This window comes from Gigantopelta aegis, chromosome 8 (genome assembly GCF_016097555.1).
Source record: "Gigantopelta aegis isolate Gae_Host chromosome 8, Gae_host_genome, whole genome shotgun sequence".
Taxonomy (NCBI): domain Eukaryota; kingdom Metazoa; phylum Mollusca; class Gastropoda; order Neomphalida; family Peltospiridae; genus Gigantopelta; species Gigantopelta aegis.
The window spans coordinates 69,651,555-69,669,403 of record NC_054706.1 but is presented as its reverse complement, the minus strand read 5'-3'; the positions used below and the strand labels follow the sequence as shown (position 1 = coordinate 69,669,403).

The following is a 17,849-nucleotide window of genomic DNA, read 5'->3' as shown; positions in this document are numbered from 1 at the left end:
TGGCTATTGTAGAGGTTTTGCAAACAAAAACAGCATTGCTGCATAACCATACTTCAGTTATATACCAAAATACCAATAACATTTGGAATTTTACATATGTGTAACTGGTTAAATACATTTTGTGCTGTTTAGTAAGCCAGCTGTATGTGCGATAATGCCTTTAAGTTTTAGAAACATTTTATTTTTTTATTTTTTATTTGTTAATACCCTTGTTTGTTTTTAGTACAAAGCGTCGACCTCATTACTGTAAGCAATTGTTCCACACATTGCCAAACAGATCATTACGTTTCGTCAAAACTGTTTTGTTGTGAAACAACAGTTTTTAATTTGTACCCAATTATACAAATGTGCTCTAATGAGCAATGAATTGGAATCTGATTCAGACTTCTTTAAATAAAATCGTGTGATGTATTGAAATGTGTTACTTGTGTATTTATGTAGTATATAATACAAACAAATGCATTGGTTTTTTAGAATCTGAACGACAAAACAGTTGCCGGATTTACAACAGTATCTGAACTGAGCAGTCAAAACAAGGTTTTGTCAAGGTCATGACTTACTCCTTGAAGAAATTCTCATGATTGAATTCTCTAATAAAATGTTCCTTTCATAGAGACGTAGCAATAAATGGCGTAGAGCTAAATCCATACGTGTAGGCACGTGTTGTTTACTTGAAATCAGCAGACCGCTACTGAATTGTCTAAACTGTAGGAGGCATATGCTGCAAACAATACGGATGCTAAATTTGAGCGAAAGGATGTCCATTAGGTTGTAGTGCATCGCCAATATGGCTGGGATTGGGGATCACTTCTCTTAAATCCGCCAGTGATTGTGCTGTCGAGGGAAGTGCATATCAAAGACGGCAATGATGCTGAAGTGCAAGAACGTTACGTGATCATGCTAAATTCTTTCTTTGAAGGCCCCGTGATATGCTTAACAACTACTAATAGAACTGTATCTAGTTCTTCATTAAACATCACTAAGGTTATTGAAATTGTTCCAGTGAGTGTCTGTACTCTGAATTATCAAAAACTAGTTTTAACTGTCGTGTCTTTAGTATACAACGGGTTTCTGCTTTAAGTTTTTAGACTCGAGTGTCGCAATTACAATATGTTAGAAATGTAACTGCGATAATTTGAAATGTGCTGGGATGTTAACTACATAATTTTCCTTTATCCTTCTACCAGTTTATGAATATGCAGGTATGACGATCAGTTACAAGATTCATAACCACCACCACAATTATATTGTTATTTTAGACATTGAATAAACAAATTAATGTAAACTCTGCAATCTAAAATAATTTATTGATCAAATTCTACATTGTAGTATAGTATATGAACAGCTGTTTTGTTCATCCTGGAAAGTCGGGCGATGTATTTTGAAGGGTTGTGTTCTGTTTGGTCCTCTGAAACCAGTTGGCAGTGTTAGACCAGAGTTCCACGACATTCGTCGCCATGGCAGTCTGGGAAGGGGAATGTGTCTGGTATGATCTGATTCTCCGTTGTGAACACCAGAACACTGTCGTCAACTCCTACATAAGATACCTGTAAAAGAAGTTTTAAAATGGCAGATGAATTTCAGTTTTAATTGATGATATGTATAGATACATGATTGTTTTTGTTTAACCTACACCACTAAAGCACATTGATTTATTAATCATTGGCTGTTGGATGTCAAACATTTGATAACGAACATATACTAGTAGTTTTACAGAGGAAACGTCTAAATTTTTCAGTTAAAAGCAAGGGATCTTTTATATGCATCATCTCACGAAAAAACCCTACTAATTCCGATATCAAAACGTATCTCTCCTTGAGGCAGAGTTGAAAGGATATCAAAAGTTGTGATTGCTTCCATGAGCCTCTATCAGCTACTACTCCTGAAGAGGACGGCCACTCCCTGAGATGCGCAATACACAGTTTCATCCATTCCGCATCGCCCGTAGCAGGACTGCCACTCCAAAGACTATCTTAGAAAACCCAAACCCAGGATAGAACTGAATGGAATGTATGCATGCATCTGTGATGGCATACACTCATTTATCACTGTGAAAACAAGAGATGATATCAGGTGTTCCATTTCATCTTATTTCCGTGCTTATATCCAATTAAGGTTCAAACAAGCTGTCCTAGGCACACACCTCAGCTATGTGGGCTGTCTGTCTAGGACAGTGGGTTAGGTGTTAGTTGGTTAGTGGTTAGTGAGAGAGGAAAGGGTGTAGTGGCCATACACCTACTCACTGAGCCTTTAAGAACTCAATCTGGGTTGGAGCTACCAGCCTGTAGTCCGATGGCTTAACAACTGCGCCACCGAGGCCTGTGGTATCCGTCATGGGCACAGCCTGCAGCCATAGCTGTCAACTCCATAGTTAAAATGTAGAGGATTTTCACCAAACATTTGAAAAGACATATACAAAGTCAATATAGGGTATTGCATCAGACATCATTTTAGTCATTTTAATACTGCTTCTGCTGCTGCTGGTGGTGGTGGTGACGCAGATGATGATTTTGAGATTAATGCAAGAATGAAAGAACCAATTCTGATAGTAAAGACATTTTGTAAGTAAGGGAACTGTCACGTTTACATATATTTTGAAGAAAACACTGCAGAAACCATATTGCATGTTTTTGGAAACTACATCCCGGTAAATGGAAACGCGCACGATAAAACGCGCGCAGAATCGCGTTAATATACTAAAATGCAAAAGAAACGCAGGTCCTGAAAATGCGAAAGAATTGCACTTTGTAAAGCAGTATCTTTGGTGGAATTGAACCTCAACTGTGTTAAAGGACATGGCACACACCCACACCGCAGTCCCACCTGCGTGTCAATTTCATTACCTGTGTGACGTCACGAATTCTCAAAACACGTTGTTTGCACGTGCTGGATCATCCGTATCATGAATCCAGTGCAAACACACTCGTTGAAATGCTTATAAAGCCTGCATAAATTCAATTTGAGTAGTGACAGACAACAGAATCACATTTTAAAAATGCCGCGACTGACGCAACTCCAGCGAGGGATGGCCATCGGGATGTTGCAAGCCGGACAGACCCGTACTGCTGTAGCCAGACAATTGGGATGTCATGTTTCGACAATCGCACGCCTTTCTCAACGTCACCAAATCACTGGATCTGTGAACGATCGACCACGCACCGGCCGCCCGAGGGTGACAACCGCAGCCCTAGACCGGTACATCCGGGTGACCCACCTTAGGAATCGGATGCTGCCAGCAGCTAACACCGCTCACCAGGTGCGTGGTCCACGTGGTCCAGTGTCCGCCGATACCGTCCGACGCCGTCTGAGGGCAGCAGGACTCCGTAACCGCCGTCCTTATGTGGGACCAATATTGACCCCTCGGCACCGCCAACAACGTCAACAGTGGGCGCAACAACATCAAAGATGGCGACGTGGCCAGTGGCAACAAGTTCTGTTTACTGATGAGAGCCGTTACAATGTTTCCAACGCTGATGGCCGAATCCGAGTATGGCGACGTCGACATGAACGTTACTCCGACTGCTGCGTTCTGCAGGCCGACCGATGGGGCGGGGGTAGTGTGATGGTGTGGGGTGGGTTCTCATTCAACCACAGAACACAACTTCATGTGTTCAGACAACGCGTTAATGCCGCCGTGTACCAAAATGACGTCATCAACAATCACGTCGTTCCCTTCTTTGCCGCTCACCCACGTGTGCGCTTGCTGCAGCAAGACAATGCCAGGCCGCACACTGCCAGGGCAACACAGGCGTTGCTGGCTCAGCACAACATCCCAACGTTGCCGTGGCCAGCCTTATCACCGGACATGGCGCCTATCGAACACGTCTGGGATGAAATCGGACGTCGCCTTCAGGCTCGCGGACAACCTCAGAATATGCAGGCGCTGGAGGCAGCATTGGTCCATGAATGGAACTCACTCCCTCAGGCATTCTTTCAACGGCTTGTCAACTCAATGAGGAGACGTTGCACTGCCTGTTTGAATGCCCAGGGTGGTCACACGCGATACTGACTTTGACAATGCTACAGGTCGTCTCTTTCACATTTTTAACATGGACCCCCACCCTACTTTATGACATGAAACAATAGCCAAAAAGGAATTCAATCAAAAATTTCCAACACCAATGTGTGCCGAATTGGTGTAGCTCCAAAATAAATGTTGAAATCTTCATTTCGTTTTGTTTTTTTAATATTTTATATCCAATTTAATGAGAACCTGCGTTTCTTTTGCGTTTTAGTATAGAAAGCGGCGAAAACTGTCCTGGTATTCTCATTTTATCTCTCGACGCCAAATGAAGTCTACTTGGAGAAAATAATATTACAACTGACAATATTTTAAAATTATTTTTATTAGGCTACTTTCTAATTTTTATCTATAAATGTAAAGTAACAGGCATTTTACCTGATATCAAACATTTCAAACATTCTGAAATTTAGATATTTAACAGAAAACCCCAAAATATATAGAACGTTTACACATCAAATTTGAAAAGAAATGGGCTATGTATTGTAATATATTGCAATATTGCAACTTGTTTACTTTGGTATTATGTATTAATATTTTAGAACCGGCAGTTATGTCGGTCATACTCAATATGTTTTATAATATACTCTTCAAAAGAAGAAACGCAAAACCACATTGTCGTAACATTTGGAGAATTGATTTCATTATTGAATGGTGAGTCCGATAATTACCAAATGTTGCAGGATTGTTCACAATTCACTCTAGTCCATTGTGAGTAAGTGATAGGACACACCACCAAGGTCAAGGTCATCTGGAGTCAATACCGGGTGTGGCCTCCGCGTGTGTTGACAACTGCTTGGCACCACCTGCCCATTGAAGCAACCAGAGTACGGATGACGTCCCGGGGGATGGTGGCCCACTCGGCCTGCAAGGCTGCTGCCAGCTCGGGCAGGGTCTGGGGCTGTGGTTGTCGCTGTCGGAGGCGTCGGTCCAACTCGTCCCATAGATGCTCAATTGGGTTCAAATCCGGTGATATCGATGGGCAAGGAAGGACATTAATGTTGTTGTTCTGTAGGAAAGCCGTTGTGAGACGTGCTGTGTGAGGCCTGGCGTTGTCATGTTGGAACACTGCGTTGGCGTTGGCCATAACTGGAACGATGTGTGGCCGGAGGATCTGGTCAATGTAGCCCTGTGCATTCAGGTTGCCCTGCACGTGGACCAGGTCAGTTCTGCCAGTGTGTGAGATGGCTGCCCACACCATGACACTACCCCCGCCGAATCTGTCCACTTCCTGCACGCAGTTTGCCGCATAACGTTCACCACGACGCCTATACACGCGACATCTTCCATCATGACGTCGGAGCAGAAATCGGGACTCGTCACTGAACCACACCTGTCTCCATCGCAGTTGAGGCCATTGTCGATGAATCTGGCACCACTGCAGTCGGAGTCGACGGTGTTGTGGTGTTAAGATGACACCTCGAACTGGACGTCTGGCACGAATTCCTACCTCACGTAGGCGGTTCCGTACGGTCTGGTCGGATATCCTGCGCAAACCTGGTATTGCTGCGGCTGTGGAGGTGGCAGTAGTCAATCGTTCCCGAAGGTGGCGTACCCGGATGTAGCGGTCCTGCCCGGGGGTAGTGACCCGTGGTCGACCGGATCTAGGGAGGTCACGTGTTGATCCATGTTGCTGGTAACGGTCCCACAGTCTGGAGATGGTGCTTGGGGACACATGGAATGCCCTGGCAACGGCCGTTCTGGATTCGCCTGCGTCTAGTCGGCCGATGGCATTGTTTCTCTGCGGTTCACTGAGACGTGGCATGTCCTGGATTGTCAACTGTCGGCCAGATATAGAGGCCAGGCAAGCGAACACCCTGCACTTTTATACTGTCGGTGTTCATGTTGCACGTGCAGACAACGCACGTGCAGTGGTGACATGGTTTGCACGTGGCTGCGTTTTTGCGAATATTCACATTTTGGAACTTTATTGTACAGTAGCTGCGTTTTATCGAATGTAACCGTGGGAATGTGTTTGGGACATGCAGTGACCTTATATTCACAAAGCATGAACCGGTAGGAAACATAAAATCGGAGTTATAACCCATTTGTACCCTTTTGCGTTTCTTTTTTTGAAGAGTATATGATAATATTACTTCAACTTTTGTGACAGCACTTGTATTTTGTTTATTGCATGTGTGTGCGTGCGTGTGCGTTCGTGTGTGCGTATGTGTTTGTGTACAGATGTGAGTGTGTATGTGTGTGTGGTTTTCTCCCCCTCTTTCCGTTATGAATGTACGATTTTCTGAATAATTACAATATAATAGAAACTCTCAGAACCCTCTTTGTATAGTTGATGTTTTGTTTAATTAAGTTACTCATCTGTTCCAACATTAAACGCTATGACGTGGGTTATTGACGAACCCATCAAACTCTCTCAGAACCCTTTTTGTATAGTTGATGTTTTGTTTAATTAAGTTACTCACCTGTTCCAACATTAAACGCTATGACATGGGTTATAGACGAACACATCAAACTCTCTCAGAACCCTCTTTGTATAGTTGATGTTTTGTTTAATTAAGTTACTCACCTGTTCCAACATTAAACGCTATGACATGGGTTATTGACGAACCCATCAAACTCTCTCAGAACCCTCTTTGTATAATTGATGTTTTGTTTAATTAAGTTACTCATCTGTTCCAACATTAAACGCTATGACATGGGTTATCGACGAACCCATCAATCTATCTCCTATGATGAGGATAGTACCATATACCAAGAAAATGATTTAAAAAACCCCAAAACAAAATGTACCCCAGTGGTAAAGCGTTCGCTTGATTCGCGGTCGGTCTAGGATCGATCCCCGTCGGTGGACCCATTGGGCTATTTCTCGTTCTAGCCAGTGCTCCACAACTGTTGTAACAAAGGCCGTGGTATGTACTATCCTGTCTGTGGAATGGTGCATATAAAAGATCCCTTGCTGTTAATCGAAAAGAGTAGCTCATGAAGTGGCGACAGTGGGTTTCCTCTCAATATCTGTGTGGTCCTTAACCATATGTCTGACGCCATATAACCGTAAATAAAATGTGTTGAGTGCGTCGTTAAATAAAACATCGCCTTCCTTCCATATGTCTGACGCCATATAACCGTAAATAAAATGTGTCGAGTGCGTCGTTAAATAAAACATTTCTTTCCTTTAAATAACAAAAGAGCCTATAAATAAACACGTGTCCGGTCTCAGACGCCACAACAAAGAAAAGTGTAAGTGAACATGTTTCAAAGTGCTGAACATTGTCTCTTACCTCAATGAAGAAAGCCAGCCAGCCTATATCAGGTGTCTCAAATTCAACCGTATAAGAATTATTCCCCTACAAAAGAAAACATTGCCAAGGGACCAGTGAGTGCCTTTTATGAGACAGACTAGATGAGCCTTAAAAAACGTTTGTTTTGTTTAACGACACCACTAGAGCAGATGAACATTAATGTATAAGACGTGTGTTTACTTTATACATGAAACGTTTTTTCTACTGTCACACACTTACTGTAAACATGTTGAAATCCACAACACACAACATTCGAGTATACTTGTACAATGCTAGTCGTAGTGTTATTAAAAACAACAATTTTCTTTGTTCATTTTCTTTTCTTAAAGCAGATATGGTGGTATAGTTAACGAAAAAATACACAAAAAACTCTACACCACAAAGTCCCCACACCCTTTTACCCCCTCAAAAAAACAACAACAAAAAATCACAAAAAAGGAAAAAAAAGTTATTTATATATGTATAATTTAGCCTACCAAAGGTTGAACTTCTCTGTGATTCCAAATAACCGGATGTGGAAACGGTTTACCGTCTGGACCTCGTATCAAGAGACGGAAGTCGCGTCTGAAATGAAATACAAGTGTGACTGCATGGACAACCCCAGCAAACCGCCTCCCCCCAAAAAAAAAAAAAATCAATAAAAAAAATTCAATAAACTAAAAAGTAAAATAAAACAATAACAACAATTAAAACACAGAAACAAAAACAAATAAACAATTTCAACAATCTCAATCAGTTGAATGGATCCGCCGAAGTGATTATATGAAAGAATGATTAAGCATAAAATATGCTATTGCACTTACCTGAGCCCATCGATTGTTTTTGCGTACATTGCGTGCACTCTCGATACAGCAACATCGGAGAATACAGTAATCCGCCCTCCATCAGCTGTCTGCCAATAGAACACGCATCATTATGTTAGAGACGCACCGTGGTGACAAGAGGTATTGACTTTCAGCGTCCCAACTGTTACTATTATCCTGTTCAATTATTTAGACCCAAAGTTTTTTGCAAATGTTACGTTTATTTCCTATTCGATATTTGTTTTCTTTGCATTTACATGAAAACAAACCCAAACCCCGACAGGTTTTATATACAAATCATCATATAAAATGCACGAAGTTGACTTAATTCCACTTTTTAAAAATCTCTGTGTCGTTTGAATGCACGTTATTTCTCCTATAAATAACTACGGTCATTTGCATATCAAAAGCATCATTCTATAGTGCGTTTGAAACTAATGTTTCAAACTAAGGCGCGGATTCAGGTGGGAGTTCAAGTGACAAAACATCAGTTTGAAATTTTTTTTTTATCAAATATTATAATTATATTGTGGAATACACAAGCGCGCGCGCTGAAGGGAGAGAGAGAGAGAGAGAGAGAGAGAGAGAGAGAGAGAGAGAGAGAGAGAGAGAGAGAGAGAGAGAGAGAGAGAGAGAGAGAGAGACGTCATTTATGTAACGACGCACTCAACATATTTTAATCTATGGTTATATGGTTATAGGGAGAGAGAGAGAGAGAAGAATATGGTATGCATGCGATTGGTGGAGGTGTGACCCTCTGCACAACCCCAACCCCACTTAAGGCTTCTTTTGTATATGGAGCGGGACGTAGCTCAGAGGTAAAGCGTTCGCTCATGGTAGGTCGACTGATCGATCCCACATGGTGGCCCCATTGGGTTGTGTCTAGTTCCAGCCTGTGCACCACAACTGATGTATAAAGGCTGTGGTATGTGCTATCCTGTCGATGGGATGGTGCATATAAAACGTCCCTTATTGCTTATCAAAATTGCTTATCGTAAACAGTGGCCCATGTGTTTCTTTCTCACTGTCATAATGCTCCTTAACCGTTTTGTCTGACGCCACATAAACGTATATCAAATGCGATGAGTGTGTCGTTAAATAAACATTTCTCTCGTATGTATGTGCAGTCTATATGCATTTCTAGTCGATTAGTTTATAGGTTGTTACGTTGTTTGATAGTGAATGATATGGAAATAAATTGTTTTTGGTGTTAAAGAGTTCATGCATACATTAAAGTAATACTCCTGATGGGTATGGAGAAATAACTTAATCAGTCGACGAACTCATTTCTTCATCACTATCTTCGTTAAGGGGGACTATCACAGGGGGTATTTTATTTCTTATAAAACTATTTTGTTTTCTAAAATCTTCTTCGATCTTTATTACATGTTTAACTGCGTCAGAGAAGTGTGTAGGTGTTACAGAGTTCAATGCATGTGCAAGTTCTAACCGCACCGTGGTCATTTTACCATCATTATGACGAGCTATGTGCCCTTTGACTTGACTCCAGATCAGTTCTATCGGATTGAGTTCAGAATGTCTTGGCGGCAGTCTTAGACACAAGTGCCCATGGCGTTCAGCAATATCATCAGTAACAAATTGCTTTGCACATTTGTTACTTTTCACAAGTTCATAAAGAACTGGCTTTGTCATGTTACTCTCAAAAGGTATATTTTTGTTTCGTAGCCACGACTGAATTTCTTCCTTTTTAGCGTTTAGTGCAGGACATCGTGTAATCTCAGTTAATTTGTTGTGGTAGCTTGCGTTATCCATGACGATAACAGAAAGTTCTGGTAGAGAAGGCATAAGTTGTTCTTCAAACCATTTGATGAAATTGTCATGATTCATCTCACCATGATAGTCTCCGTCTGTTTTTTTAGCCTCAAAGATCAATTCACAGCCATCTATCAATCCATATTTATCACAGCCAGCATGACAAATAATAAGTCTTTTTCCCTTCCCAGTCACCGAACAGAGTTTAGGAACTCGATCAGCAGCGTCTGATTTCGGCAGGTGACTGGCGGTACTTGTGCCCGGGTGGATAACTGTCCAGTGGTGGGATGTTGTGTGGTTGACATTCACCCAGGTCTCATCTTGATACACTATTAAATACCCCTGTTCTCGTAAACTGGATATTTCATGGAGATAGGACAGTCTCCTGTCTGATATATTGGCGTCCTCAAAAATCACTTTTCCAGTTGTAGACATATGTTGGTATTTAAAATCGAGGTCATGGAGTGTTCTTCGTAAAGTTGATATGGATATGTTGATGCCACATTCCTCCCCTAAAGCCACGTTAATCTTATCTCTATAAAATCTGTATACTCGTCGTCTAATAACATCTTTATCATATAAATCGATGAGTTTTCGGTCGCGTTTTTTAACAGTGATTTCTGTGCTTGGATTCGTAGAGCTTAGATTTTTCACAGTTCTTTTTACTGTTGAAACCGAAACTTTAAGTGCAGCGGCAACTCGATCGACAATTCGATAAGAAGCATACCTGGGTCTACCGCGCTGATATTCATCTTCAAAATAATCGAAAACGTTCTTAATACACAATTTTACATCAACTGAAGTGTTTTTCGATTTACCCATATTTTTCCTCAAATAACAATAACAAGAATGTCGACTACTACATTTTCAATGAATTTATATACCCTACCTAACTTGTATTTTACGTGGTTTACACATTGCTACAATAGCACCTGCAGTCATAGATCGAAATAATGATGTTATTGACCAAGCAATGCTATCGTATTTTGAACATTCAGGGCTGTGTCTGCGGGATGAAAACGTGGTTAAACCCATACGAGTCCGAACAATAGCGCTTTGGTTTTTCGCATTACAAATGTAACACCCCACCCCCAAACCCCAGCCCCTAGCACCACCCTAAATACTATATATACTATATATATATATATATATATATATATATATATATATATATATATATATATATACGTATGAGTTCCCAATTTAGAGGCAAATTAAATAACATTTTTATTATTATTTGATGTTGGTGGCCTTTGACATTTTATCCCCCCCCCCCCCCCCGGTCTTCTGAGTCCGGCCCTGCATTAACTTTATTTATACATTTGGAAAGCACATTCCTGCGGTGTGAGGTGATTTGTGTTTATTACTGTGCTACGCCTCAGTTGTGTTAGGTTAGGTATGGTATGCTAATATATAATTGATATAATAAAATAAAAATACATAATACATTAGCTAAATTTATTAAATATAATGCACCTACAAGAAAGGGTTACATGTTCTGTTTGTTTACATCTATGTTTAACGGAAAGATTAGACAATGCTGTTACACACTGCAAAACAATAATAACCTTGATTTAGTGAAACAAGCTATAATGGCCTTCACGTAGCCTCAGATCCCAATGTTTTGATATGCAAATGACCGTAGTTATTTATAGGAGAAATAACGTGCATTCAAACGACATAGAGATTTTTAAAAAGTGGAATTAAGTCAACTTCGTGCATTTTATATGATGATTTGTATATAAAATCTGTCGGGGTTTGGGTTTGTTTTCATGTAAATGCAAAGAAAACAAATATCGAATAGGAAATAAACGTAACATTTGCAAAAAAATTTGGGTCTAAATAATTGAACAGGATAATAGTAATGGTTTTGTCCTCCTAGCCAATATGAGGAAATATTCACCAGACACCACATTTAAAGTTTGTTTTGGTTAACGACACCACTAGAGCACATTGATTTATTAATAATTGGCTATTGGATGTCAAACATTTGGTAATTTTGACATTTAGTCATAGAGAGGAAACCCGCTACATTTTCCATTAGTAGGAAGGGATCTTTTACATTTACAATCCCAGAGACAGGGTAACACATACCACGTCCTTTGATATACCAGCACTGGCTGGAATGAGAAATAGCCCAATGGTTTCACTGACGGGGATAGATCCCAAACCGACCGTGCATCAAGCGAGCGCTTTACCACTGGGCTACGTCCCGCCCCAGACACCACAGATGATGGATGCAAACAATGGACTTTCCCATATATTCGAACATTTGAAAATAAGTATATTGAAACGTCACATATAACATGTGCAGCAGGGTGGGGGTTGGGGGAGGGGGTGTCTAAACTGTGATGAGCGAAGTTTCTATAGTCCGTCCCACAGGGAACGCTTTTTTTTCAAACTATGAAATTTACAATTAGTTATTTATTTTTGAGCCGATTGCACATAAAAATAGTATTTTTTATTATTTCCAAAACACTTTTACTTGTCTTCTCACGTCAAACCAAACAGAAATTATTTACAAAAATATTTTTGTAGGAGGAAGGGAGCTTGTTTTTGGCGGGGAGAGGGCTGTTATGAGGTACACATTATTCTGTTCATAGCTCGGCCATCCATAGCCATCGCTACAACCTGGATATGGGAGGGACTGAATCTTGCTCAGTCGGTAGAGCGCTCACTTGTTGTGCTGAGGTGTTAAGACCTTGGCTTGGGAGGTGAAAACCAGCAAAGCTGAACGAATGTAGTACAGAGAAGATGAAAAAGAAGAAGAAGTAGAAGATGAAAATAAAGACGATGTCACTTACCATTTCTCGCTTCCAAGTCACCTGAGGTAAAGGTGTTCCCTACAAAACATTAACGAATACAGCACATGTCATTATGGACAAATAAAGAACACATGGATGGATGGATGGATCCATATAACAAATATATACCTATATAATTTGGGTAAGTAAAGTATGTATGTATGTATGTATGTATGTATGTATCTATGTACTGGGATGTTTGTATTTTCACTGTTTGTCTGTCTTTTTGTCCGTGTGTCTGCATACGCGTCATTTTGGCAAGAGACCTGAAATTGTTTTTGACGTATACATGTACTGGTATTATCCTGCTAAATTGTATGTCAGCTTTATATCTTTAAAATACTGGCATTTTCAAACATTTGCTATGATTAACTTTACTTGTAGAGAGCAGGAAATTGGATTTTAGAAGCATGTCAAGAACCCATTTAGAATTAATGTAAACGTGCTACCAAGAAAGTCAAACCAGAGTTTAGCAAAACGTATTCATAAAGAGTCCTATAGTAATTTGATTGTTGCTTAGTAATATTCAATGTATTTGCGATTGTAATTGTAACGAATTATTTGATTGGATCGTGTTCATTGTTACAATTTGAAATTGTGAGTAATTATTTTATTTCATCTAACAATCCGGTACATAACAGGTGTTTATATATTTCACGTATACATTTGTATGTACAAATATTATCGTGAAAAGTGCATTTTAAATGTGTTGCATTTGTCAGCATTCTAGTTTTAAAACATTTTCGGGAGGGATATGCCCCCAAAGCCCCTCAGAAAAGCCAGCACCAACCAAATGTTAACTTACTTTCGCCATGCCTGCTTATGGCTGACCATACCTATGCTTTAGGGTGTATACTACTAAATCAAATCCCATAGACGACAATAGTAACATATGTGGCTAAAACTCATACCTGCAGCGTATCAATCGACATAAACGCCACGGATATATATACTACCACCCCTCACCCTTAAAGTGAATCAGAAAAAATCGGGGGTCAAGCTGCTCATTTCTAAGATAACGGGTAGCGTCTATGACTACCCTAGTTCTGCACAAAATTCGAGTACTTTTTTTTTCACAGGTACCCCATACATGTTTCAATCACAAGGCTACTTGACACAGTGGTACTAGATGAAATAAAATTGCATACATATTTTTTTTGGCACAGATGAAACTATTTTTTTTTAACAACCAACACACTCACATTTATCAACAATCATAGGACTTGTGGTGTTCACTTCTCTATCAAAGTTCGGTGCACCTCCAACTTGGACCCATCCGGAAGTCATTTGGTTTAGTACTACCTTTAATATTGTCCAATATGCCCCCAACCCGCCCGAAACTTCGTATAAATACTCACGTGTGTCTGTATTTATATTCTTACCGTGGCGACAGAAAGGAAGAAACTTCTCATGTCAAAGAACAGATCAATCTCGTGACCGGCACAGCTGTGTTCTGCGTTTGGTAAAATCCTGAAACGGGGAAAAAAATTTCATTCTTAAAATATTAAACACAAACAGTATTGAATTCCTATTATCAAATAACAGTCTCTCTCTCTCTCTCTCTCTCTCTCTCTCTCTCTCTCTCTCTCTCTCTCTCTCTCTCTCTCTCTCTCTCTCTCTCGCTCTCTCTCTCTCTCTCTCTCTCGCTCTCTCTCTCTCTCTCTCGGAGTGTCTTTCTATCAGTATCTCTCTATTGGTGCGTGTCTCTCTGATTCTGTTGTTTATCCGTGCCTCTTGTCTCGCGCTCGGGATTCCGTACTTTTATTTGGCACCACAGGTTCGAATATCGGCAGGGTGCCCTGTGATTTCCTAACAAAAAGCCCACCTGAGATACTTGGGCCCGACGAGGTCGTTGTAGTAGTAGTGTGAGTCGTCAGGCAGGAAGAACTCGTCACCGCCGGTGGTGATGATCAATTTCGGCATGGTCAACGTGTCGTTATACGCTGCAACATATATGTGGAATCATATATACGAATTGTTATAAATAACACGATGTCCTGCAGTCGATAACAGATCCCCAACAACCAAAAAACCCCAAACAAAAACTCAAACCCCCCAACAAATAACCAACAAAACACCCAAAACAAAACACATACCCCCCCCACCCCACCCCCCCAAAAAGCCCAACAAAAAAACCCACAAACAAATATCACCGATTCACCAACCATACCATCCCCCCCCCCCACCCAAGAAAAAACCCCACCCACCCACGCCAAACAAATAACCAACTAACAATAAACCCAAACAGCAACAACAACAACAATAATAGCAACAACAAACCTCCAAATAAAAAATAAATAAATGAAACACCAAAAAATTCTCCAAAAACCAAAACAAACAAACCACAGACACCCGCCCCTTAAAAGGTAAATTAATATCCCACCATTTACTTTTTGCTTATTACGGATGAGTCTTGAAAATTGTATGATGACCTATTAAAATATACTAACAGGCATGATGCATGTAAAACGTAATGGTAAACTATAGCCTTTCAGAGATGAAAATCATTCATTTTGATAAACCATGACATCGAAACACAAAACAATCTGGAATAATGACGATATCAGTACATGTATAAATCAATGTGCTATAGTAGTGTTATTAAACAAAACAAACTTTAACTTAATAGCTTCTTACAGATTGGATCGATGTAGTCGGCCATCTTCTGAGTGCCCGGATGATCGAGAAATTCTGTAAAGTTCAGCTCATAGTAATCCTTGAAGGCGAAAGTCCAACCACCGTATGCCCGGAAATGATGATGAAGGTTCTAGAAAATAGCACCAATATGCAGTTTATTAGTTTTAAGCGCAGGTAATAATTTTTGTATGCCTTATTTAGGATAAATAACATGTATTACATTGAGCAATTTTACTCTCATTATTGATAAGTAAACGTAAAATGAATAGTATCCAGAACCACAAAAAGGAGTGGCCAGGACGGTCGCTGGACACCAGTCCAATTGAACATATTATAGAGCTATAGCTATTTCACACCACCAGTAAAGCTAAACAACAAAGAAAAACCCAAATAAACAAAATCAAAAACCAAACACATTAACAACCCACACAAACAAACAAACAAACAAACAACCAACACCCTCATGGTTTGCTAGGGATCATATACATTTGTGTCCATGGAACAAGTTAGATACAACTCCAGGTATTGTCACAAACTTTACTCATCATTGTGCCAGGGTGTCCAGAAGGGTTGTTGAGCGATATAATGACGTCTACACCTATGGGCGTGATCGTTATCGTGGGTGGGTGAGTTAAGATCTGGGAAGAGATCAGCTAGGCTTTAAACCCGATCTCGAAGTCATGCTCAAAGGAACAACGATAAGTGTCCGTTACAGGGATGAAATGACGGATCCCTACGTTCCACCATACGCAGGTGCTTTAGATCCTGGTTTTATCCTCATGGTTGACAGTGTACGTCCATATTTCACTAAATCATATTGCGCATTTGCCACCTTTGGGTCAGACTAGGGGAGTATTTAACCCTGTTAAAACGACTCATGGCAGCATAACGTGCACGTGAAACGTGGAATTTCAGACGCCGATGAAATAAACGTCTTGTTGAGTAACTGGACGTGCAAAATCATTTTTAAAGATCTAATGGTCGGGCGGACTACCAGGTTTTGACATATGGTAGCCCGAGTGAGAAATCAGTAGCAAAAACACCTCAGTAAACCGCTATGGTCAAGCACTGATTTTTAAAAATTATATTATCGCACTTTGTACTAGGGTCATTGAAGACTATTTTGTACAAGAAACAATAACGTAAAAGGAGTAGGCAGGTCTGTCTATGGACATCAATCTAATTGAATATGTTATAGCTAGCTATTTCACACCACCAGGCCCAGCCACAGACACTTCAGGACATAAGAGGTGCACGTTTGGAGATTCGTGTTACAAGACAGACTGGACTCGTGGGATGAAAATGTTATTGTGGCAAGATATTGTGACGATATTTACACAGTATATCAACACAACAACAATAGCAACACTAAGAAGACCAATTGAAAACTGGTTTCACAGTTCCTATAAAATACAATCATTATGATTGCAAGAAAAGATGGTTACATGTACACAGGAAACTGACCTTGACCATGTGTAAAAGATCCATAACAATGGGAGCGATAGCTTTAACTCGAGGATCTACGGCACCAGTTGTCCACGTGGTCCAGCCACGCTGGAAAAAAATAAAGTCAATAAATAAATGTTAAATAAAGAAATACATTAATGATTAAATAAATAAATTTAAAAAAACACAAAAAAAAACAAAAACAAATATGCATATGAATAAACTGAAAAGTGTAATAATACTTTTTAAATTTAACAGCATTAGGAACAAAATCAAAATCCTTTTCCGTAGGCCTATTTGCTAAATACAGTAAAAGTGTTATAAAGATACCAACAATCAAATAGGAAGTTCTGTTTCAATTCTAAAAAAGACCAAGTACTGATAAAAAAAAACCCATTATAACTCATCCATTAAAGAGGTCCGTAATATATATCAAAGGTTTCTTTCAAATCCTTAATTGTTTTTTGTTTTAAACACTGCTGAATGAAATATTGTGATAGATACTGTTTTAGATATCGCTGGGAATTTTAATAAGTATAAAAACAGTACGCATGAAAAATCACATTTCGCTTCAGTGTGATCGAAACTATGACCTAGCTGTGAAAACAAAATTGAGTTAAATTATTAATTGCCTCCCTTACTTATATTACAGGGTACCATTTAAGATAATACCATATTGAGCATTAATATTTAATGATTTTGTAGTACTACTAGAAAAAAAAAATCACATGCTAAGGGGAACTGAAAATTACTTGATAAGAAGCCTGGGCCCATATTTTCGAAGCTATCTTCCCGCTACAAAATCGTAATAGTGTGTGCTGTAGTGACGTCATAGCCTACGATAGATTTACGATTTCGTAGCGCTAAGTTAGCTTCGAAAATATGGGCCCAGAGCATTAGCTCCTTTTAAGGCTCTTACTGACTGGATGCGGCGCGTGGCGTCTGATGCGTTTTCGGCATGCGTTTTGGGAAAATACTAAATATACGATTATTGTGCCGGACCGCACGCACGTGCCGCTTCCAATCTATATGCGCCTTTAAACCGCGAGGCCTAGGAACTATTTTTACAGAGCATGCGTACTTTGGATGCTCCTGCCACGTA

At 40.0% G+C, this 17,849-nt stretch overlaps 1 protein-coding gene across 1 annotated transcript in view; it reads right to left on the bottom strand.

Annotated features, from left to right (window-relative positions):
* Positions 1-1,288: 1,288 nt before the first annotated feature.
* Positions 1,289-17,849, bottom strand: part of LOC121380015 (autocrine proliferation repressor protein A-like) — a 25,761-nt gene continuing 9,200 nt past the window's right edge. The window contains exons 5-14 of the mRNA XM_041508730.1: positions 17,829-17,849; positions 16,766-16,855; positions 15,302-15,431; positions 14,490-14,607; positions 14,047-14,134; positions 12,665-12,703; positions 8,088-8,176; positions 7,761-7,848; positions 7,264-7,329; positions 1,289-1,547 (exon numbers count right to left, since the gene is read on the bottom strand). The exon at positions 17,829-17,849 is cut by the window's right edge and continues 75 nt beyond it. Coding sequence (XP_041364664.1) covers positions 1,428-1,547; positions 7,264-7,329; positions 7,761-7,848; positions 8,088-8,176; positions 12,665-12,703; positions 14,047-14,134; positions 14,490-14,607; positions 15,302-15,431; positions 16,766-16,855; positions 17,829-17,849 — 849 coding nt within the window. The 3' untranslated portion in view covers positions 1,289-1,427. The remainder of the gene's footprint in view (positions 1,548-7,263; positions 7,330-7,760; positions 7,849-8,087; positions 8,177-12,664; positions 12,704-14,046; positions 14,135-14,489; positions 14,608-15,301; positions 15,432-16,765; positions 16,856-17,828) is intronic.